The following is a 23,995-nucleotide window of genomic DNA, read 5'->3' on the forward strand; positions in this document are numbered from 1 at the left end:
CAATTCTTGTCATCCATAATTCATATCAATCAATTATTTTCAAAATTTCATTATGTAACATCCGCGAACCAGAAATTTGATTTATGGTAGGGGTGTCGATCGTGTGTGGGTTCACTAGGTTTTTGTTGTGATGTTTGGGATTGCATGTCTTGATTGATTATGTGAATTAGTCAATTGTGTGTGGCATGGAGTCCTTGAACATCCTCTTCGAGCCTTCAATGAGATTCCATGGTGAGTTATTGTTATGTTTCTATGTGTGGTTTGATTTGTTCTATGCTTGTTAGTCTCTGTTCTTGGAAGATCAGTGGTTAAGGTGGTTTAGTTTCTGGTCGTGGACGTAGACGTTGTCGTGGCCGTGGTCGGGCGAGTTCCCGAGGCCAGCGAGTGTGTGGTCCAGAGTTCCACGAGGAGGTATGTCAGAGGGTCGTAAGTGTATCAGGAGGGACCAGAGAGGGTTTCAGCCGGTGAGCGTGCCGGATGTGCTGGGAACCCAGGTTTGGGGTTGCAGCGGTGAATCCCAGGGTTGAGATGATCGCTTGGCGGATCTGTTGACGTGATGTTGGAGCGGTTACCGTGAGGGGTACCAGTGCAGGCTCCAGTTATACCGCATGTGGCGGGGTGCAGCCTATGGCTGCGGATGTTGAGGATTTTCCATCTTATGTTGGGAGGATGGAGCAGTAGTAGATGACCGATGCGAGATTCTTCGCGAGAGATGTTTATAGCCTAGAGAGGCAGATAGATGGACATATGTAGTTGGAGCACATATTTCTCTGTTTGGTGGGTAATCCAGTTTGATATTAGAAGTTGTGTGGGTAAGTGTAACATTGTAATGTTATACTCGTACCACGGGAAGTACCTTTTGTCGAAAGATGTTTATAGTCTTTAAGGATTGTTGCTCCTGAAGGGATGGTGGATTTCCCAGAATACCGATAGCTCGAGGGGTTGTGGGCTCTGAGAGTAGCAGAGGGGATGATGTTTTCCTGAAGGGATGAGTAGTTCCCCTGATACCGAGATCTTGAGGATTGTGGTCCAAGAGTGAGACGGTATAACTCGAAGACGGTGGTCTGAGAGTGAGATTGGTATGGCTCGAAGGTTGCAACCTAAGAGTGGGATGGGAGCAAGCAATGCCTAGGACGTGAGTAAAAACATAATGAATGAATGTAGATCTTGAGAGATTGACGGTGGGTTAATCTCGGGGTTTGGATGTGTGACCAATGGGTCAGGGTTTTATGACCGGAGCGGTCACGAATGTGTGGCTGTTGTGCCAGGATTGTATGGCCGGTGGCGCTAGATTCTCAGGAAGGGGAGCCGCAGTAGGTGTGAGCCGGCAGGGGCAAGGTTGCCAGGTACATAAGTTCACGAGAAACCTTCATTGCAGGATAAACTAACCGTTGCGACGATGTTGGATGAAGTTCATTGGAGATGGACAAGGTTGCTAGATTCAAGGTTTTGGTAAGCTTGTTGGAGGGAATAAGTGAAGTGGTTTGAGTTAACGGCCTGCAAAGCATTTGATGCGGTGAATCAGAATATGCGAACGTATGGTACTTGTTTGTTTTATTACGCTCGTATTGATGATTTGCTGTGGAAAAATTGCTAAGCGGAAAGCTAATTTTGGATTAAGTTATCTTGTGAAAGTTTTCTCTAAGAGACAAGTTACTAGAGGTTCTTGTATGGACAAGAGATATTGATATTCGGGTGGTGGTGAGATGATGTCAGCATACTGGATTATTAGTCTAGTAGAGCTTAGGAAATAAATAGAAAATTCTTTCGTCTTATCACTTCACCGTGGGGAGCGTCGGTGTTGTCCGTCAAGTAGAAGGACGAGGTATGGGTTTATGAGTTCATGGCGATGCCTTTCAGGTTGACTAACGTGCCAGCAGCGTTTGTGAGATTGATGAACAGCGTGTTTCAGGAGTTTCTGGAAGTGCCTGTCATCATTTTCATCGACAACATCCTGGTTTATTCTAAGAGTCCTGAGGAGCATGCAGTGCATTTGAGGGCAGTTCTCGAGAAGCTGCGGGAGCAGAAGTTGTTTGCTAAGCTGAGCAAGTGCAGTTTTTGGCAGCGTGAGACGGATTTTCTGGGTCATGTTTTGTCTGTAGATGGAGTTTCTGTAGATCCAGAGAAGATTCAGGCTGTCAGAGATTGGCCTAGACCGCAGAATGCCACAGAGATCAGGAGTTTTCTTGAATTGGCTAGTTACTAGAGAAGATTTATGCAGGGATTTGTGAGCAGAGCACGTCCTATGACTAAGTCGACAGGGAAGGAAGTTCCTTTTGTTTGGTCACAGGAGTGTGAGGAGGGCTTTGCAAGCCTGAAGGAGATGTTGACTACTGCGCCAGTGTTGGCTTTGCCTGAGCAGGGAGAACCCTATGTGGTTTATATAGATGCATCTAGAGTTAGTTTGGGGTGTGTTCTGATGCATCATGGGAAGGTGATTGCCTACGCTTCGCGGCAGTTGCGGAAGCATGAAGGCAACTATCCTACTCATGACTTGGAGATGGGTGTTGTAGTTTTTGCCCTGAAGATTTGGAGATCTTATCTTTATGGTGCAAAGGTACAGGTGTTTACAGATCATAAGAGTCTGAAGTATATATTCACTCAGCCTGAGCTGAATTTGAGGCAGAGGCGGTGGATGAAGCTTGTGGCAGACTATGATTTGGAGATAGCCTATCATCCTCGTAAGGCTAACTTGGTTGCAGATGCCCTGAGTCGAAAGAGGGTAGCTTCGGCTCAGGAGCAGGAGATGGAGTCTTTGGTAGGAGAGATCGGTGCGTTGAGTTTGTGTGTTGTGTCTCAGAAACCGTTGGGTTTGGAGGCGGTTGATAGAGCAGATCTTCTGAGCAGAGTGTAGTTAGCTTAGGAGAAGGATTTGGGGTTGGTGAATGCCTCAAAGGATGTTGATTCAGAGTATCAGGTCTCAGATAATGGTACTATCTTGGTGCACGGTCGGATTTGTGTGCCCAAGGATGAGGAGTTGAGGCAGGAGATCCTGAGAGAGGCTCATGGGAGCAAGTTTTCTATTCATCCAGGAGCGACTAAGATGTACCGTGATCTCAAGAGGTACTATCATTGGGTCAGGATGAAGAAGGATGTAGCTAGTTGGGTCGCGAGGTGCGATGTCTGCCAGCTAGTGAAGGCGGAGCATCAGGTGCCAGGAGGGTTACTGAATAGTCTTCCCATTCCAGAGTGGAAGTGGGATATGATTATTATGGACTTAGTGGTAGGTTTGCAAGTGTCCAGGACGTTTGATGCTATTTGGGTCATTGTGGACCGGTTGACTAAGTCAGCACATTTTCTGGCCATTAAGAAGACTGATGGAGTAGCGGTCTTGGCTAAGAAGTATGTGAAGGAGATAGTCAGATTGCATGGGGTGTCAACGAGCATTGTGTCTGATAGGGATTCTAGAGAGCGTTTCAGGCAGAGATGGGCACTAAGGTGCATATGAGTATAACTTATCATCCCCAGACAGATGGACAGACAGAGAAGACGATCCAGACGCTGGAGGATTTGCTAAGGATGTGTGTGTTGGATTGGGGTGGCCATTAGGCAGATCACTTGAGCTTGGTAGAGTTTGCGTACAACAACAGTTATCAGGCAAGTATTAAGATGGCTCCTTATGAGGCTCTGTATGGGATGTCATGTCGTACACCGTTATGCTGGACTCAGGTGGGGGAGAGGAGCATTTACGGGGCAGATTTTGTTCAGGAGACCTCAGAGAAGATTCAGGTTCTCAAGCGGAACATGAAGGAGGCTCAGGATCGGCAGAAGAGTTATGCCGATAGAAGGAGGAGAGATCTTGAGTTTTAGGTAGGAGACAGAGTGTACCTCAAGATGGCCATGTTGTGGGGTCCGAACAGGTCATTGACTGAGACTAAGTTGAGTCTGAGGTACATGAGTCCATTCAGAGTGATTGAGCGTGTTGGACCAGTGGCTTATAGACTGGAGTTACCTGAGGTTATGCGTGCATTCCATAAGGTTTTCCATGTTTCTATGTTGAGGAAGTGTCTCCGTGAGGATGATCAGCTGTTAGCTAAGATTCCTGAGGATCTTCAGCCTAACATGACTTTGGAGGCGAGACCAGTGAGGGTTCTCGAGAGGAGGATCAAGGAACTTCGGAAGAAGAAAATTCCTTTGATGAGATTCCTTAGGGACTGTGATGGTGTTGAGGAGCAGACTTGGGAGCCTGAGGCGAGGATGAAGGCAAGGTTTAAGAAGTGGTATGAGAAGCAAGCCGTGACTTGAGCTTGTCTAGCCTGGTCCCATCTGTAATCCGTGGCTGGAGCGGGAATGGAGTATTCCAGCCCACCTCTCTTGTTTACTTGGTCGCTTGGAGTGGTTGGTTGTGCGACTAAATAACAAGATGAGGTGATACTCGGGGTACAAAGTTTCTGTGAGGCGGGGTTTTTGGAGGAAAGTTTCTTGAAATAGAAGTTTCCAAAAGTGGAAAGTTTCCAAAAGTGGAAAAAGTGGAAAGTTTTATGTGAGTTAAAATTTGTCCATTTAAGTGGAGAGAGCCTTGGAGGGGCTTGTGTGGCCTTATTGGCGGACTTTTTAGTCATTTTGTTGCCTTAGTGGCGGACTTTTTAGTCATTGTGTGGTCTTAGTGGCGGACTTTTTAGTCATTGTGTGGCCTTAGTGGCGGTCTTTCGAGACATTGTGTGGCCTTTTTGGCGGGCTGTTTAGCCAGATGTGTGGCCTTTGTGGCGGGCTGTTTAGTCAGATGTGTGGCCTTTGTGGCAGGCTGTTTAGCCAGAGTGCCTGTTTAGGCAGTCCTTCGGGACAGATGGTCTTTGTGACGGTCCTGTTTAGGACATTTGTTTGGCCTTGATGGCGGTCCTGTTTAGGACATTTGTTTGGCCTTGGTGACGGTCCTGTTTAGGACATTTGTCTGGCCTTTTTGGCGGCCCTTGTGGCAGTGGGATGATCCATATGTGGTCATGAGGTATCCCAGTGAGGGGATATGTGGTTGGTAGGACATTGAGATGTCTTACGCGATCCACGGGAAGGAAACCTGGATAGAGATAGGACTCAGACGTGTTCAGAATTGTTTGCTCGCGACTCTTGGGGGGACTTAGGTTCTCCTAGTACTGCCATATTCTGAGACTTTGTGGTTTGGGAGTATGGTTGGTATATCGACTTCGGATGACGATCCGGGGGCGCGCTGTAGGGTGGCAACCCGAGAGACGAGTATTGGACTTCCTTATATATTTTGGCATGCGGGTTTAGGCCCGATGAGGAGCCAACATTATGGCATGCAGACTTAGGTCTGATGAGGAGCCAATAAAAACTCAAGGTTTAGGCCTATGATTAAAGGAAAGTCCAAACGTCGAGAGCAAATAATGCCTGGAGCGTGAGTCTATCGCCTAGAGGTGACCTTTCGTAATTCGGTCAGAGGAGTGCGGGCCCTGGAGACAGTTGCACGGGAGCCTTGGCCGATGGTTGTTCGAGATTCGAGGACGAATCTAGTTTGGTGGGGGAGAATTGTAACACCCGCGAACCGAAATCCCGGTTTAGGGATTGCATCGGCCGATGCAGGTTGTGCATCGGTCGATGCAGGGTTGAGTTTCTGCGTTTTGGCTTAAGTTAAACGCTGCGTTTTGGGTTAGGAAAACCCTTAAACTCGAGTTTTGTCTCATTAGGCGTGTTTAGCCGCTTTTGAGAGAAACGAAAGAGGAAAAGAAGAGTTCTTGGTGTTCTTTAGTGTTCTTGGTGATTTCTTGGAGTTGGAAGCTGTTCATGTAGAGATCTGTAGCTGGGATCGTTGTAGGAGCGTCCTAGGGTCGTTTTCTTCCTGTGTTTGGGTCGTTTTCTTCTGTGGCAAAGGTAAGTTCAGGACCATGGCTTATCTAAGCTAGAGATTTCTCTGATTTGCTTGTTATGTGTTGTTAGACTTGCTAGATTGTTATTTGGGACGTTGGGAAGGTTTCTTGTGGCTTGGGATCGAGTTTTGTGGTTGTAGGAACGAAGATCTGGCGAGAAGCTTCGGGGGAAAACGAGTGCATCTGTCGATGCAAATGCGAGGACGATGCGTAAACTCTAGAGCTTTCGTGCTATGTCGAGCATGCGTCGGTCGATGCAATGGGAGCATCAGTCCATGCAAGTTAGCCTTGCATCGGTCGATGCAAGTTAGCCTTGCATCGGTCGATGCAGATCTTTCGTCGGTCGACGCAACCTCCAGCTGGTGTCAGTCGATGCTGAGTCATGGTTTGTTATTGTTGATTGTTGATTGTTTATTGATGGTTAGAGATGTCTCTATTGCTTGTGTGTATAGCCCAGTAGATGGGAGGATTGCCTTACTCAGTGTTTATAAAATACTCATGCATTGCAATATGTGTTTGTGGTGCAGATAAAGGCAAAGTGTAATCGTGGAATCAAGGCAATGAAGAGGAGGATGTTCTAGGCACTCGATTGGATGTTATCTGGCATTGCTAGGTTGCTAAAGTTGGGTCATTAGAAACATTGTTAGGTTGCTGGTTTCATGTTTTCTGATGATTGGTATTGGATTGTGCTATATTTGATTATTGATTATTTATTGGATATTGATGTTGGTTATTTTCCGCTGTTGATTGTGATTGTGGTTAGGTGGCTAATGGGTATGGGACCAATAGTTGTAGTTTATTTATTATTATTATTATTTATTATTTATTAAAAAAAAGAAAATGGGTCGGGTCGTTTCAGTTAGGAATGTTATTGTATTGATGATGTGTTGGTTTTATATTATTAATATGTTTTCGCATTGTATATTGGTTGTTTGTTGGTTTAATGAAGTATTGCGATTTGGTTGGTTAATTAAATAGCATGTAATGTTTAATTATATGTTGTTATTATTATTAAAAAACGGAACGGGTTGTTTCACATTATTTATAATATTTTATTTAGTTTAGGATAAGAAGCATGAAGGAGAATATAAATTTATTTTTTAATCAATGTTTTCAGTTTGGTTTGTTTTGGTTGCAACCTACAAAATTAGGTTTTATTAATTTAAAGCAAGAATATTAAATTTTCCACCTACAAAGTTTGATTGCAACATACAAAACTAGTTATTAAAATTGTATTCCATCAAAGACGGTATTAGTTTAAACTTGAAATGGAACTTCCCTCTCAGGTGATGCATGTTAAAATAGTTAGTATTGACTTTGCAACTTAATTTCCAAATTAATGAATTAAATTGAAACATCAGTACACAGACCAATCACTAAAACACAAAAGAGCATTGTATTAAACCACTCATCTTTAAACCTAGATTTGTGCAGTAATCTCCTCCTGATTTTATTAAACCAATGAACGAAAACCATATATGGATCAGGTTTAGTTGTCCAAATTAAAAAGCTTATCTCTATTTGTAGCTCTACGTACTATGAATACAACGTCGGTTCGTTGTTGACATCACACTCTTTCCAACTCATTCTTATGAGTTATGTTATGACTTATGAGTAAGCATATAATGAAAATTATTAATCAAGCTGTTTTATACTATAAAAGCATAATTAAATGATGTTTATTAACTTTAAAAAAGATAGCTTTGCATCGCTGTCACATTGAGTGAGCGGTTAGGTGAATGGATATGGATTTTATTATAATAAAATAGGATATAATTAAGATAAAAATATAATCAACTAACGATAGTATTTTGATTTTATGAAATTTTATTGATATAGGGTCCGAATGGTGACTGCAGTTTTGGTTGTGCGAGGAAAGCGGTTTTAGAGTGTGGTACGGTTCAACTGCGGTATTTACGGTTTGCGGGACAAGTACGATTTATACAAAATAAGCGGTACAGAATGATATTTGATTGGTGAAAAAACTATTTGCGGTTCAGTATTAATTGTGTGAATGGTAAAAAAAGGAAAAGCGGTGCGGATTACATATATTATAAATGAATTTATTAATAATTAGTATGTTTATATATTATTGTATGTTATGAATTAATAATAAAAATAATTGTATTTATAAATCTTAAATACTATAGTTGATCAAAAAGTATCTTTTTTTTGGCCGGACATATTGATAAAATGTTCAACTATAAAAAGATACAATTTTTTTTGAGAAAATTATCGATTATTTTGATTTTCCCATAACATATTTGCAATAGTATCTCTTATTTGCGTCATAGCTTCTCCATCTGCTATCTCTGTTACATCCATGTCACCTATATCATGCTCAAAATTTTGGTTGTTGTTCGTCTCAGTCAGTACATCTACGAAATCTGCATCCGAGAAATTTGAAATCCTGATGAAATTATGTAGTCACACTGTAGCCATTACCACTCTTTTCTGAATTTGAACATTATATCTTGGAAAATCAGAAAGTATCCTCCACTTCTTCTTCCAAACTCCAAACGTTCTTTCAATAACAGAACGTAAAGATGCATGACATTGGTTGAACAATTCATGTTTATTCCTTGGAGGAGGACCAGAATGAAACTGGGACATATGATATCTCACAACTCGATTTCGTGATGATCTATAAGGAGCAAGAAATCCTTGTCTGTTTGGATAACCAGAATCAACGAGATAATACTTATCTGATGGAGGCAAAGGAAACTCGGTATCACTTTGTTGTGTCATTTGCAGAACAACTGTATCGTGGCATGATCCTGGTGCTCAATTCCAGATATATGTGAATAACATATTCAAATCACATATTGCCATGATGTTCAATGATGCATTATCGTGTCGATTCCAATACATTCCTTGTAACCCAGGCTTTACTTTAACACACACATGAGTCCCATCCATAGCTCCAACGAATCCACTAAAATATGGCCAATATCTTTGGTCTACTTGAAGTCTTTCAGGAATGTGATACAGCTCTTGTCTTGTTGGAGTTCTAATATAATCACATGCTAATAACTCGGTTGCCTTAAGAACTTCCCTAAATTTTTTTTGCACAGTCTCTAGATTTCGGCCAAATCTTAAACCAACATCCCTTTGAACTTCATTGTGCCCACATATCCGTAGAAACATAGCCACACTCTCTTCAATCCCTACATTTAATGTTGGTTGTAGACCATAGTTTGTTTGCAACATATTACACAATGCCGTGAAACATGGAAGTGACATTCATAATAGTTGAAGACAAGTAGCATCATCTTGTTGTAGTCGACGCCAAATATTCCTCCATCCCATACCTCCATCAGTTTGTGCTGGTGCCCTTTGAAAATATCGATCATAATAAGTCAAAGCTGGTTGAATTACTAATTCTTCAAATTGTTCATTTTCCAAATTCCACAGTTCAATTCTCTCTTCATAATTGAGATTGTTGAGGCCTTGTGATCGCAGTTGACATATATGAAATGCCTGAAATTCATTACAAACGACATGTCATTATACATATATTATTTTAAAAGAACAAATTACATTAAATTTAAAATAAATTTTTAACATAAATGAGCCAAAAAAACAAATTGATAAAACGAAATTACAACAAATTAATCTTCATCTCCGACATCGCTTTGATTATTTTCATTTGGTCCTTGAGAGGTTCCCCAAATATTGAAAAGACCTCCTGGTCTAGGTGTTTGTGGTATTTGTCCACTTTCAAAATAGTTTGTGAAACCGAGACCAGATGATGATGTTTGTTGAATGATAGGTGAAGTTTCTTGTTGAGTATTCCTCGTATTTTCAACTTGGTCACCAAGTGAAAATCCGTATTGAACATTTACCGGAATCGTTCCTGATGATCCGCCTTGTTGAACATTTTGTGTTTGTTGCCATGGTTGAATGTTTGACGGTGTTCCCCAATGTGAAGCATTTGGCGGTGTGCCCCACTGTGGATCATTTGGCGGTGTGCCCCACTGTGGAGCATTTGGCGGTGTGCCCCACTGTGGAGCATTTGGCGGTGTTCCCCATTGTTGATAACCAGGTCCCCAAAAACCAGGTGATTTTGCGCTCCTAAATTATTATCCACAGAAGATGGACTGTTGGATGATAGACCTCCTGAATGGGGACTCCCAAATGAATGGCTTGCACCTAACTGTTTTGGCACATCTTGGTTATTCCGCGAAACACCAGTCATCACTTCCAACAATTGTAGCTTATCCTCGTCGGTGCTTGAGGCTATGTCAATGAAATACTTACGCCAAAATACTAGCTCCTTAAGTGCATTAATGCAGGCCCAATAAAATCTAGTATGTTTGGGAAGGTCAAGATCATTAAATATCGCTTCTGCCTTTTTAAATTCATCATAATCATCTTGGTCAAAACCACCAGGGCGTAGTTGTTGAAAGTTTTGTCGTTGGAATTCTCTATAGCCAGCAATGGTGTCTTGTATTGTTGTCTCAAAAGATTGTCTCCTACGAGTTCCTCGTGAACCACTGCCAGTAGAAACTCGTGAGCTTCCTCCAGATCTTTGTGAATTACTCCCACATCTGGCGGTTGACTGCAAATTTAGCCTCCCACGTTGTTGGCCTCTATGAGCAGAATTTTGGTTCGTGTCATCGTCATCAATGGTAACATGATACCCTTCTTCTTCTTCGTCTTGCGTCACAGGAATTTGAGGTGGAACGTCACCACTATCGCTGTCTGAATCTTCATGCTCGTTCATCAACTGTTCTCTTCTTTGTCGAGCAGAGTGTTGAGATTGTGATTGAACATCATGTAATATGAAACATCGTTGCATCACATCCCAAAATTGAGGTGGCTTTCTGTTCAAGCTTTTTGTTACTTTGCATCCCTATAAATTAAAATTATTTAGATTCGTGATACCAAAATTTAAAACATATCTTGATGATTAGAATAATTATTTATACTTACAAACTCTTGATCCTTCCACCATGAGTCAGATGCATATATCATGGATGTATCATGATCAACCGTGATTCCGGTTTTATGTGTAAGAACCTTCCACCTCTTGTAAATTTTTTTGAATTCATCAAGTTTGTTTTTGAAGAATCCATAAGTTATATTCATGTTGAATGCTTGGTTAAATTTTTCTACCATATACTCTCTACCGATAGCAGTAGGATTCTTAAGAGTATAATTATTCATCGCACTTGCTTCGTCGAACAATTGAATTAATGTTTTTTCCTGAATGTACGACCATTTATACTTGTCTTGTTCTACAAATTTTGAAAATACAATGTCATATATTATATAAAATATAACTATTATTTTAAGTTTTTAAAGAAAAGCTAAAGAAAATTTACCTGTACTGTTGTTTCCGTAGGAGGAGTTAAATTTTTGGTTGGTTGATTTGAACTTGTTTGTCTAGAAGAATTTGTGTTTCTTCGAAGATTAGAAAACATATCTACATTTAATGAAAGTCACTGGTTATTATACATTAATAAAGTATTAATAATTTTATTGTTAATAAGAATTCTTTTAAATATATAGTTTTACTTCCAAACTAATATATATTTTCATATATACATATACATATATATATATATATTTATCTATTAGTTAGGAAAAAAAATTAAAGATGATATGAAACATAATGAAAATGTTCAACTGCTATATAAATAAACTAACATGTATAATTTTTTAAAAATAAGTAAACTGGATTACAAATTTTTTAAAAATAACAATATAATTAATACATGGGTGTTTTAATAACCACTATGATATTTAAATAGCATATACAATAGTATTATTTACTGAACAATAAAATTATTATTTTTATTAATTTTCAACTTAAAACACATACTACAACTCTATTTATTGACAAGGAAACTGCACTTTAAATCAGTTTTTATAAATTTAAAATTTAACAAATCATTTAAAAGTGTTTTTTCATAAATTCATTTTAAAAATATATTAAACAAAACCTATATAACATTGTTTTTATAAAAAATGAGAATAGTTTTGTCAATAATAAAAAAAAATTATATGAGAGTGATAAAAACATTATCTTAATGGAGTAGAGTCAAATCTGAGAGAGAGAAGATTAGCTTTTGATAAAAAATATCTAAAGAAAATAAAAAATGTGAGAGTGATTAAAAAAGAAAGAACATTAGAAAAAAAAAAGAACATTACCTAGAAGGAGAATCGTGGGTTCGTGAGAGAGAGAAGGGAGAGATTATAGTTTTTAGGTTTGTAGCATAGATATATATAGTACATTTTAATATTAAAAAAATGTATTAAAGGAAACATTTATTAACTGCGGTCTAGAAATCCGCTGATTATTGCCCATAAATTTTTTGAAACGCGGTCCAAGTTATTATCTTCTCAACAATCCGCTTTTTGTTTTTTTTTAAACGCACATTAACTCTTTTTCTTCTGATTGGCTACACCTGTGCGGTTTTGATTAATTTTTTTTGAAAACCGCAAATTATTATAATAAGATAGGATATAATTAAGATAAAAATATAATATAGTATTTTGATTTTATGAAATTTTATTGACATAGTGTAATGATAAAAATATACTATATTTTCTCAGTAAAAGACTAAAATCTATAAAATTTGTAAACTAAAGACCTTTTCAAAAGTTTACTTTAACACGTATATCCAAATATAAGCATAATCATATTCAAAAATTTAAACACATGAAATTTTTTTGACATCGTGAATGATAAAAACAATAATAGCAAAATTATATTTTTAAGGGTCCGAATGGTAACCGCGGATTTAGTAGTGCGGGATAAAGAATTTGCTAGTACGGTACGGTTCAACTTCGGTACGTGCGGGACAAATATATTTGCGGGACAAGTGCGGTTAATACAAAATAAGCGGTACAAAATAACTTTTGATTGGTGAAAAACTATTTGGAGGGCGGATTTCATATTATTTTATTAATAACTAGTTTAATTATATATTTCAATTTATTTTGTATTAATAATTATATATATATTTAACATAAGGTATAATTGTAATATATTTCATAGATTTTGTAAATAGATCTTTTATATAAATTATATCTAACATAAGTAAACATAACTGTATAAAACCTAATATCTCTAATTATTAAAATACAATATTATTTTAATATTATATAACAATGATATGAAAGGAAAGATAGTAGAAAAGAGATAATAATACTAGATAGAATTTATATATCTATCATAGAAGTATATACTAGCGAAAGAAAATTAATAAATATATAATATTTTAACAATAATAAAAATTAAAAATTAAAAGTATATATAACCAATTGTGTAATTTGTAAAACCGATAGATAAAACTTGTTTTGGTTTTTTAAGTACGGTTCATACTTTATTTATCTTCCCAAAACCGCACTTATCACTTTTTTTTTTCTATTTTGCAAAACCACAAACTTATTAAAAAAATATTGAATAGTAAACGAAATGCGTTTTTCAAAATCTGTTTATCAATTACGCAAATAAGAGGTTCCATTCAAGGCCTAAAACATGAAAACATAAATAATTGATACACTTTTATCGAAAAAAGGCACACCATTAATCGATGTAATGATTTCCAAACCCAACTTAAAAAAAATAGAGAAAGCACCTGATGAAGAAACAAAAGAAATATGTAAATGGGGTTGAAGATAGATATGAGATGTCAAATTGCAATAATGGAGCAAGAACTTTCTCAACACAATAAATAAACTTTTCAAGAAAAAGAGAATCACAACTTTTGTAGCATTGGACATAGTAATCAAACCCTTAACAACCAATCAGTGTGATGACTATATATAATAGTAGTATTATCTTTTTTTTTCGGGAAAAGAAAAACCAAAAAAAAAGAATAAAATTTGACGAGATTTACTACTAATATATTTCGGAGAAAAATAAAAGAAAGAAAAATAATATATTTTGGAGAAAAAATAAAAGAGGGTAAAATAATAGTGAGAGATGACAATAACAAAGAAGGACAGAAAGATATTTTTTTAAAATACCAAAAAAAAAAAGAAAAAAAAAAAAAGAAAAATCAAATCAAAGAAGAAAATTCCAAGGAAAGACCAAAGGATGGTTCCTTGAACCCAACGCTTCTTAGGCTCGGGATTTTAGGTTCGGAATTAGCTTCGGAATAGTTTTTAGTCGACATTGGGAGAGGAGATAAGAAGGCGAGGCTCTTTCTCTTTACTTCTTCGTTTCTTCAAACTCTTTCGCTGCAAGTAAAAGAAACCAAATCTCTCTCTCTCTCTCTACTCTTTCGCTTTCTTAAACCCCTTTATCTCTCTCTAAAAAAACCCACCTTTTTTGAGTAAAAAAGTTTAGGTGCTGACTCGAAATAAAGGTTTGGTCTTTTAACTGCATTCTGAAATGGCGATTGAAGATTACGAGAACCCAAATCGAGAAATCAAACCTAAGAACAGAAGATTCATGGTATTTCTATTCATAAACCCTTTTCTGGATTATCACATTGTTCATACTCTTCCTCTGTTTACATTGTCTTCTCTTTGTGCTCATACGAAATGTCTACTCTTTTGTGTTCATACGAATCTTCTACTCCTTTAATTTTCAATTCCAAGATTTGGGTTTTGGTTAAATTGGAGTTTTTTTCACTGGAAGCAAGAAAAGTTGTGTTTTTTCTGATGTTCAAATGCTCTGTTTTTGGTGTAAAGAACAATGCGATTTTCTTGGAAAAAGCAAAACAAAACAATGTTCTTTGGAAATTTCATATCTTTTTGTCATTAACTTTACTTTATTACTATCTGTGTCACGAAGAACCAAAGCTTGAAGTGCTTGAATTGAATAATGTAGTTTGGTAGATTAGGGTTTCAAATTGGGGGAAATGGAGCAGAAGACGAATCTTTAGGATTAGTAAATAGGATCTTCTTCGAACTAGATTCACGGCGTGTTTTTCGATTCCGTACTTGTCGCCGTTCAAATTGCTTTTGTTTTTATGTTTTTATAAAAAAACTTAAAAAGCCAGAATATATTCTCCGAGACATATTTGGGGATTCCTTACTATCTTTGGTTGCAAGATTATAAAAAAATGTTATTGATAATCTGGTTTATAAAACCAAGAGTCTTCTCAAGTCTATGTAAAGGAGGAGACTTTTGTTTTGATATGTTGAAGTCAATGGTGTTTCTGGTATTAGATTATATATTGAAGTTGTATTGTTTTGAGTTCTTTGGGATAATAATGAGTTATGTTGTTAATGGTGTATTGCAGGGAGCTGGTGGACTTGAGGAAGAAGAGAATAAGTGGCCTCATTGGCTCAAACCTTTACTAAACGAACATTTTTTTGTTCAATGCCAGTTTCATGGACACTCACCTAAAAGCGAATGCAATATGTATTGCTTAGACTGTACCAATGACTCGCTTTGTTCTCTCTGTCTTCCTCACCACAAGAACCATCGTACCATTCAGGTGTGTTTTGCAATTTCGCTATCCAAAGTTCTCTTATTGTTTTCTTTTTCTTGGCTTTGAAATTTGTTAAGAAGTTGTTGGTTTGCTGCAGATAAGGATATCATCTTATCATAATGTGATAAGGATCAATGAGATACAGAAGCACTTAGACATATCAGGCATTCAGTCATATGTGATCAATGGCGCAAAGGTTGTTTTCTTGAAAGAGAGGCCTCAGCCTAGGCATGGAAAAGGGGTTACTAATACCTGCAAGGTCTGTGATCGTGGCCTTGCTGATAATTTCTTCCGCTTCTGCTCTATTGGCTGCAAGGTACCATATACCTACTTACACTCCAATTACCATTCACTATTGCTTGTTTTCTGACATGGAAGAACTCTGAGTATCTATTACAGAACTTTCCTTTGTTTTGTGGGTTACTTACTTTCTAGTTACAGAAGAAAAGGTTTTGGTCTTCTTTTTTCCTGAGCAAAAGAGACTTTCTTCTGATATACTTCTTCTCTGTATTTTTGGCAATTGAATCAAAAGGTTGCTGGAACATCTGGAAGCTTTGAGAAGAGACTGAAGCATACACCGAATGAATCAGAGAATTCTCTCAACAGTTCTGGATTAGAGAATAACAGTTCAGGAGTAGAGAATGACAACTCAAATCTGCAGAGTGTCAGCCCAACAAGACCTCAATTTCCTCCTGGTTCTCTCCGAAAGCGACGAAGAAAGGGAATCCCTCACCGAGCTGCAGTGAGTTGAGATTGAATCAAGAAAAAGCTCTTGTTACGTTTTCAGGGTTCTTTAATATATTTAGAGACTTCCTCCGGCAAAGGTTATATAGCTTTATAGATGCAGGGTTTGAACTTTCTCTTAAGTGTCTATACCACCAAAGAAAGGTCTTAAGATAGTAGTAAGTGTATATATCTTCTTGATACCTTCTTGTGTAAAGTGGTAGTGTGGTGCAATGAGACTAGGCATTGAGTGATAATATGGTGTTTTTCAATTTGGTTTTGATAGATTACCTAACAATAACGAGAATCACATACGTGAAATACGGATTAGATATTCATAGTTTCACAAACCCAAACCAAAGAGATTATACAAAATATTCTTCAAGTTACAGCAAATGTTCTGGTAGTAGTTGCACATAAAACAGACTACAGGGGCCAAAACGTAGAGAAACGAAAATACAGGAATCCAATAAATTTATAAAAATTCCTCCCAGTTTTGCCACTTAACTTCTCATCATGTATAACCTTGCTTGTACTTCCTGAAAATATCCTCAGTTTCGGCATTTCGGAAGGCGCAGCACCCGATAATGTAAACGATGATCAATCCAATAAGCGTCAAAAGGAGAAAGATATCAGCTTTTAACCAATCTACCTTGATATTTGCGAGCAAACCGGCTTTACAAGAATCACAACCGTAACACAATGTGTTTTGATCGTTGCTCCATTGTAGGCAATCCATATCAGCAGACATATCTATGGGACTTATCCAATAAGTTGGGTTTACAAATGTGAAACCACATTTTGTTGGTGGCTTGCAGCAACCAGACTGAAAATAAAAGAAACGGGGTTAGATTTTAAATAAGATATAAATATTGGGGTCAAAAGAGTTGTACCGCGTGAGTGATTAAGTGCACCTAGTGGAAGAATCTAGAAAAGTTGGGGAGTTTTTAATTTTTTAATTAAAAGGTTAAAACTTTTCCAGTTTTTGTTCCCACAGGCCACAAGCCTATAAGCTAAGAATCAATTATAATTTACAGTTTATCATTTCATTACCCCATCCACCTGTTATTTCCTGGCCATTCGATTTCTACCCTGTACTTTTTATTTAATTCAATTTACACCCCTAGATTTGAAAATTTTTAAACAAAAGAGATCTTCATATGAATTTAAGAATTTAAATTAAAGGATATACTTTTCAGTCTTATTTTAGACAAACCTAACAAGCAAAGCACCAATTTTATCTTCCATTACAACCCCTGTTCTTTTCTTGGGTATTCGACTTTCACCCCCAAACTTTTTTACTTATCAATTTACACCCTACTTTTTCTTCTTTAATGAACAATCAATGTTTCATAGCAAAAACCATAAAAGAGAACAAAAGCTTAAGAAAAGGGCAAAAAGAACTTACTTGAATGGGACTAAGGCGAGCATTGAAGAAATCTTGAGCCATAGTGAATCTCTGGTTTAGTTCAGGGCAGATAGTAGTAGTACTCAAACAAGTACGGATCCTTTCCCATTTATAAGATCTCTGAACTCTTCTACGTAACCAACCAGAGAAATCTTGAAGACTATACTCAAGATAAGCTCTACTTGGCTCTGGATGACCAGCGCCTATAATGGTTACCATGTATATAAACCCGACAAGAAGACCTAAAAGTACAATGAGAACAAGCATGGCGATTAGGTAAACAACAAGAAGCCACGTGATTCTCCAAAACCCTCCGATGAAACCAGCGAGACCCACTAGGAGGATTAAGATCCCGAGGATTATAACTGGCCATTGAAGGAGCTTGACGCAGGAGTTTACTGTTCCCATGGCTAGCCAGATTCCGGCGCCGATGACAGGAATGGAGAGGAGGACGGAGATGAAGTTTATGCAACCGATTACATTGTTGCTCAAAGGCATCTTTTTTTTGGGGGAGAGGAAACTTTAAACTCTGTTTTTTTGTGTTCTTGAAATGGATTTTAGGGTAATAATAACTTTGAGAGAGAAAGAGATAGATAGAGATTTATCATGTGTGAAAAGTGAATAATGTTATATAAATATTATTTTTTTTGGTTTGAGGGGATTTAGGGTAATGGTAATAATAACTTAGAGAGAGAAAGGATTACATGTGGGATGAAAATGAAACATACTATATAATAAAGGAACTAAGTATTTGAAAAGGAAAAAAAAAGGTGGATTTATCATTTCTTAAATTAGGTATATTGACTATATCTTTCTTAAAAGAGAAAAAGAAAATCAAAATTATACATTACATTTTGAAAATATATTTTAAAATTAGTGTAAAGTTTTCAAAATTGATTAGCAAAGGTGAATACAAAGATAATGTTGATTATGCGTTTTTTTTTTTTGCTAAGATTTTAATGAATTAATCATAAGAAAATTTTCGGAAGATAAATAGATAACACACCAATCCAAAAGACAAATATATATATATATTTTTTTTGAACAAAGAAAGACAAATACTTAAAATGTATTTATTATTCATTATTATTGTATTTAAGATTGAACAAAATTCTTTTTTTTGTTGGTGAACTAAATTAAACAAAAAAATAATTTTCAAGAAGCGTATTCTAATAAATTTGAAAACTAATCAGTAATTTTTTTTAATCTTGATTAACTTTCCGCTTACATTTATGTTTTTAGAAAATTTTGAACAACTTATACTGATGAAATCTTGATAATTTAACAATTCACGTTAGAAAATGTTGAAAAGTTAACTAAAAAAAATCCTTAGTCAGATTTGCATCTGTGCTGAACATCCTTCATCAATTCTCAGTAGCGATTTTTCATTTTAAATGTACCATTTTTCTCTACAATGAAAATAATAGCTTTATTTTAACCATAGAATCACCAAACCACAAAAATCATTAACTTTACATATTACCTATAGGGTCAGTGTTTCAGATGTTCGACATGAGAAACCATTTCACCGTGAGGTATTCCCCTTTTTGTTTCAAAAAAAAAACACCATTGGATCGATCTTCTCGTCTTCTTATGAAAGTTGGCTTAGATAATTGGATAATTTTGAAAGTTGTTATTTTTTGCTGAAATGTTTCGCTACGGATTGTTCAGATCTTCTAATCTTCTAATGATGATGTCTAATATCAAAAATTGGCCGATCTTTTCGTCATAATTGAAAAATTTTATTCATTTCAGGGATCGATTTGCTAATTTTAGTATTAAATACATTCCTCGAGAAGATAATATCTGTGCCGATAAACTTGTGAAATGTGCAAGAACACGCGGTTTCTGTTTTTTCCATGTAAACTCGTCGATACCTAATTGGTTTTCTCTTGAAGACAGTCATTTCCGATAACTTAATATATTGAGTTTGATTATCAAATATATATATAAATTCAATACATTTTGTTTGTTATATATATATATATATATAACAAACAAGATGTATTGAATTTATTCTTACCGACGATTGTTTGGGTATATACTGAACAAAAAAATTTAGATTCAACTCAAACACAAAAGTATCTCCAAACTTCTAATCTATTAAAGACAAGAAAAGTAAATTTGTAAACTTTTTATAATTATCTTCAAATAAATAGACAATCTAACCACATTAATGAGATGACCAAGGGGCTTATAAACACTATAAATATGTCCTAAAACACGTCCAAGGGCTTATGTTGCAAATATGGAAAACTTTGGCTGAATTTGTAAAACTTCCAAAACTTGGCTTCTCTCGTAGACAAAACAGGGTGTCGATCGACACCAAGGTGGTGTCGATCGACACCATCACTCTTCATCGATTCCAAGTTCTCTTCCTTGATGAATTGCTCCAAAATCTCTCTAATTGCTCTATTTTGCTCATTTCATGCCAAATTCCTATAAAACCTATAAAGACTCTCAAAGAACCTAAAAGCACATCAAAAAACTCTAAAAGACTCTATATACCATGGTTAAAAACCACAAAAACCATGATATATCAACTCCTCCAGACTTAGCCTTTGTTTGGCCTCAAGCAAAACAGAAACTTAGACCTGTGAAAGAGGTTTGAAAACTGGGAACTCACTCAATTGCATGATGATTCTTATTCGCACTCTTCATTTACCTGACTCAAGAACTTACTTCTTATACTTAACCATGATAAGCATCAACATTCCTTACTCAAATCCCACAATCCTTTGGAATCTCTGAGATCTTCATTGTCATCTCATTACATAAATTAAAGCAAGTACATGTGAGTTCTTACCTTGGTGTATCGATCAGTGGCATATAGACTCTCTTCAAGCCAAGACATTCTTCATACATCTCCTTTCCTCTCCTTTTTCTCACTTCAAAGGAGTTGATTTCTCCCAAATTTTTTTTTTTTTTTAAGCAAAGGTGTAAGCGAATACCGGGATCATCGGTAATTTACCTACCCCTCGCTTCCAAGCTTTGTGTGATCATTTGACTCAAGAGTAGAATAATGAGGTCACAAGTAATTTATCTACCTCTCTAAACTGATCAAAATCATCTCATCTTCTTTTTTTTTTTTTAAAGTACTGAAGGGGGAGAGAGAGGGGAGACATACTTTGAAAAATTGCACAGTCTTGTATGGCCCGAAGAAGAAGTCTAGTCCACTGATTTCCAACCCCAAAGTAAGAGATTAAGTCCGGTTAAAATCCTGATAAAAGTTGAGACAACGTTAGATCAATCAGATATCCATTGAATAAGGGCTTTCAGGATTGTTGATAAGGCTCATAGTCTTTCTAAGCTTCAGTTCTGAGATCAAGCATTAACAAATAATCATTAGAGTGCTAGCCAAATAAGAGAAATCATTAATCAAGATCATAATTCCCAAAAACAAAAAGAAAATTTTTTAAATATTTGACTCAAACTTTATGGTTTTGACTCACACACACTGAAACTCAAAAACAGAAATGTAGTTAGTAGACAACCTTCCCCAGACTTAAACAACACTGTCCCCAGTGTTATCAAGTAAGAGGAAAGCTAAAAGAAACAAAAATGTATGGAAATTGTAATGAAAAGATGAACTGTTCTCGGGTTACCCAGCGGTGTCGATCGACACTCATCACGAATGGTGTTTTGTTGGCCGAAACTCCTTGTTAGTTGCAGAGAGTTGTGTTGATGGATCAATCCTTGGATGATTATTCTGGTAAGAAGCACTCAAACACAAGTTAAAAGCAACATGATAGATAGACAATTCATAATTTCAAACAAAAATCAAATAAAAACTGACTCAATGCAAAAATGAAAATGACTCAAAAGGAAAAGAAAAAACTAGAAGTGGGTTGCCTCCCACTAAGCGCTTGTTTTCAGTCATTAGCTTGACTGTGTTGAAGCTCAGGCATCGGGTGGAGAAGAACATGGCAATGCATGCTGCCTAGAGGAATGTCTCATCATCCACGGTGGTGTATAAGCTTTAGGTGCATGAGGTCTGCCAAGGATGTGAGGAACAGAACCAGGGTGGGATTTAGGGATGGGTTTGCTTCTCTTATGTCCTGCAAAATCATCAACAGAAGAAACAAGCGCTCTACGATAATCTCGTGGCTTGGTTAACTGAAAAACAGTTTTTGTACCTTTGAAAGTCTTATTGATGATAGGAGGAGGTTTGGGTAAAGAAGATACAAACCTTGGCCTTACCTGTGGACTCTGGACTATGGAGTGGGGAGGTTTCTGTGTTGGAACAGGTTTCTGACTTGAAGCATAGAGAATGTCATGTGAGCTCTCAGTTCTGGTCAAGTGTGGGCTTGGTCGCGGAGGGGTGTCGACCGACACTGATGGTGTGTTGATCGACATTGAGCTTGTTGCTTGTGTATTTGCTTCTTTGCAGCTTATCTCAGCAATCTTCTCAACAGAAAATGTCTGTCCATCAATGGTAGGAGCTCTCCTCAAATTATCCATCTCAAAGTTCATAACCAAACCTTCCACATTCAGTGTTATGTGTCCCTTCTGCACATCTATGATAGCACCAGCTGTAGCCAAGAAAGATCTTCCTAAGATGAGAGGATCTTTAGGCTCTTTATCATACTTCAGCACCACAAAGTCAGTGGGAATCATGAAATTTCCAACCTTAATTGGAATATCCTCTAAAACACCTTCAGGAATTCTTTGAGATCTATCAGCTAAGATAAGAGATAATCTAGTTGGCTTGAATTCTGTCATCTCAAGTTTCACAGCAACAGAATATGGCATCAAGTTGATACTAGAACCGAGATCACAAAGTGAGTGAGCAAATCATTCTGCAGAGATAGTGCAATCAAGTACAAAGCTCCCAGGATCTGGTAATTTCTCTGCAGTCCTACACTGAATCATTGCACTCACTTTCTTAAAGACAACCACTTCTTGCTTCCTCTCTTTCTTTTTCTGTGGAGGCTGGTTCAAAAGAATTGCACTGACATCCTTGGTAAGCAGTGCTCCTTCTTCAGGGCTCAAACCATTTGATACCATTCTCTTCACATAGCGCTTAAGTGGTGGTGAAAGCTTTACTGCATCAATCAAAGGCATCTCAATCATCACCTTGTCCATCATTGCCTTGCATCTAGCATCTTCAATCTCTTGCTTGGACCTTCTTGGCTTAGGAAAAGGAATCTTAGGTTGGTACACCCTTTCAGCAGCTAGAACCTGAGATTTTGCAGTTTCGGGTTCTGTCTGAGAGGGGTGTTGACCGACACCCAGGTGGTGTCGATCGACACTATCATCTGGAGCCGACATAATTGTCAATTTCTCTTCTGTTTCTGCAGAAACAATTTCACCATCATCTTCATCTCTCAGTGATATGGCATTACAAGCATGCTTGGGGTTTGTCTCAGTTCTTCCAGGGAGAAAACCCTCTTACCTTTTAACAGACCCAACAGTTTGTGCCACTTGACTCTCCATCTTTTTAACATGAACATTCAGTGCATCAATCCTTCTAGTAAGCTCTGTGTAGACATTATCAATCTTTCCATTGAATGTCACAATCAAATTCTCCTGACCTTGCAAAAGTTGCTCTAGCATAGCTTCCATCTTACTCTCAGAAGAAGTATGGGGAGGAGGAGACTGATAAGATGAGTTCCCATAGGTTCTAGTATAACCATTGTTCTGTTGCTGCTTCTGGTAATCCGGTTTGGGAGTATAGCCTGAAAAGTTCCCACTGTAAGGCTTGTTGCTTTGCTGATTACCGAATCTCTGACCATGATTCCCATATACAAAGTTGACATCTGCTTCTTCATTCCCAGTCTCAGGTTGTGGCTCAAATGATTCAACTTCAGCAGCAAAGTGAACTGATTTCTTACCAACCAGGAGATTGTGAACTGAATCAAGCTTAGCATTAACAGAAGCTAGCTGGTTTGAATCAAATCCTCCATGTAATCTCTTCCTTTCAGTATCTGCTCTCTTAGTGTTATTGCTGGAAGCCAAATTCTTAATCAAAGCTTCAGCATCTTCTGGAAATCTTGTCTTGAAGTTTCCATGGCTTGCAGCATCCAAAGCTAGCTGATATTCCCAGTCAATTCCTCTGAAAAAGATACTCAATAGCTGCACCCTTGAAAAACCATGGTGTGGACAGTCCCTCTGATAGGCTTTGAATCTCACCCAAGCTGCTTTGAAGGCTTCATCAGGTCTCTGCTTGAAAGAGGACAACTTGACTCTCAACTCCTCTGACATTGCATCATCATAAAAATTTTAGGAAGGCCACCTTGACGTCATGCCAATTTGTCAAAGATCCAGCTGGCAACTGTTTCAACCATTGGGATGCTTCTCCTAGAAGTGAATATGGGAAAAGCTTGCAGTAGATGTAGTCTACAGTCACTCCATTGGCTTTGATACTAGTCACCATGTCTTCAAAGTGCTCAATATGGTCCAGAGCCTTCTCATTTGGCAGGTTAGAGAAGGGTCTTTGTCCAACTAGCTGGAAATATGCAAGCTTCAGCTCAAAGTCATTCCTTGGAAATGGAGGTGGAACAATTGCAGAGCGGTTTTCATACATTAAATCAGCTCTGTTGAAGTCTGCAATAGTCCTGATCAGATCTTGGTTGTTCTCCTGTCTTTGAACCCGGTTATGAACGTGGTTGGCAGCTCCACGTAAGTATGCTGGAGGTGGGTGTCGA

At 37.5% G+C, this 23,995-nt stretch overlaps 2 protein-coding genes and 3 pseudogenes across 2 annotated transcripts; 2 read left to right on the forward strand and 3 right to left on the reverse strand.

Annotated features, from left to right (window-relative positions):
- Nucleotides 1–8,054: 8,054 nt before the first annotated feature.
- On the reverse strand, nucleotides 8,055–9,134 carry LOC147934728 (uncharacterized; annotated as a pseudogene).
- A 270-nt stretch (nucleotides 9,135–9,404) lies between these two features.
- On the reverse strand, nucleotides 9,405–11,057 carry LOC104724706 (uncharacterized; annotated as a pseudogene).
- Nucleotides 11,058–13,775: 2,718 nt separating this feature from the next.
- Nucleotides 13,776–16,212, forward strand: LOC104724708 (protein RGF1 INDUCIBLE TRANSCRIPTION FACTOR 1). The gene is made up of 4 exons (XM_010443254.3): nucleotides 13,776–14,232; nucleotides 15,026–15,223; nucleotides 15,315–15,533; nucleotides 15,750–16,212. The coding sequence occupies exons 1-4, from the start codon at nucleotides 14,170–14,172 to the stop codon at nucleotides 15,966–15,968; spliced, it is 699 nt and encodes a 232-aa protein (XP_010441556.2). The 5' UTR covers nucleotides 13,776–14,169; the 3' UTR covers nucleotides 15,969–16,212.
- A 40-nt stretch (nucleotides 16,213–16,252) lies between these two features.
- LOC104724709 (protein TORNADO 2-like) lies at nucleotides 16,253–18,061 on the reverse strand. Its single transcript, XM_010443255.3, has 2 exons — nucleotides 17,349–18,061; nucleotides 16,253–16,766 (listed from the first exon to the last, which is right to left on the reverse strand). Exons 1-2 carry the CDS (start codon nucleotides 17,844–17,846, stop codon nucleotides 16,455–16,457), a joined length of 810 nt encoding a protein of 269 aa, XP_010441557.2. The 5' UTR covers nucleotides 17,847–18,061; the 3' UTR covers nucleotides 16,253–16,454.
- Nucleotides 18,062–23,436: 5,375 nt separating this feature from the next.
- On the forward strand, nucleotides 23,437–23,537 carry LOC147934729 (small nucleolar RNA R71; annotated as a pseudogene).
- The last annotated feature ends 458 nt before the right edge of the window (nucleotides 23,538–23,995 follow it).

Source organism: Camelina sativa, chromosome 11 (assembly GCF_030686135.1).
Source record: "Camelina sativa cultivar CO46 ecotype springtype chromosome 11, ASM3068613v1".
NCBI classification, from domain to species: Eukaryota; Viridiplantae; Streptophyta; class Magnoliopsida; order Brassicales; family Brassicaceae; genus Camelina; species Camelina sativa.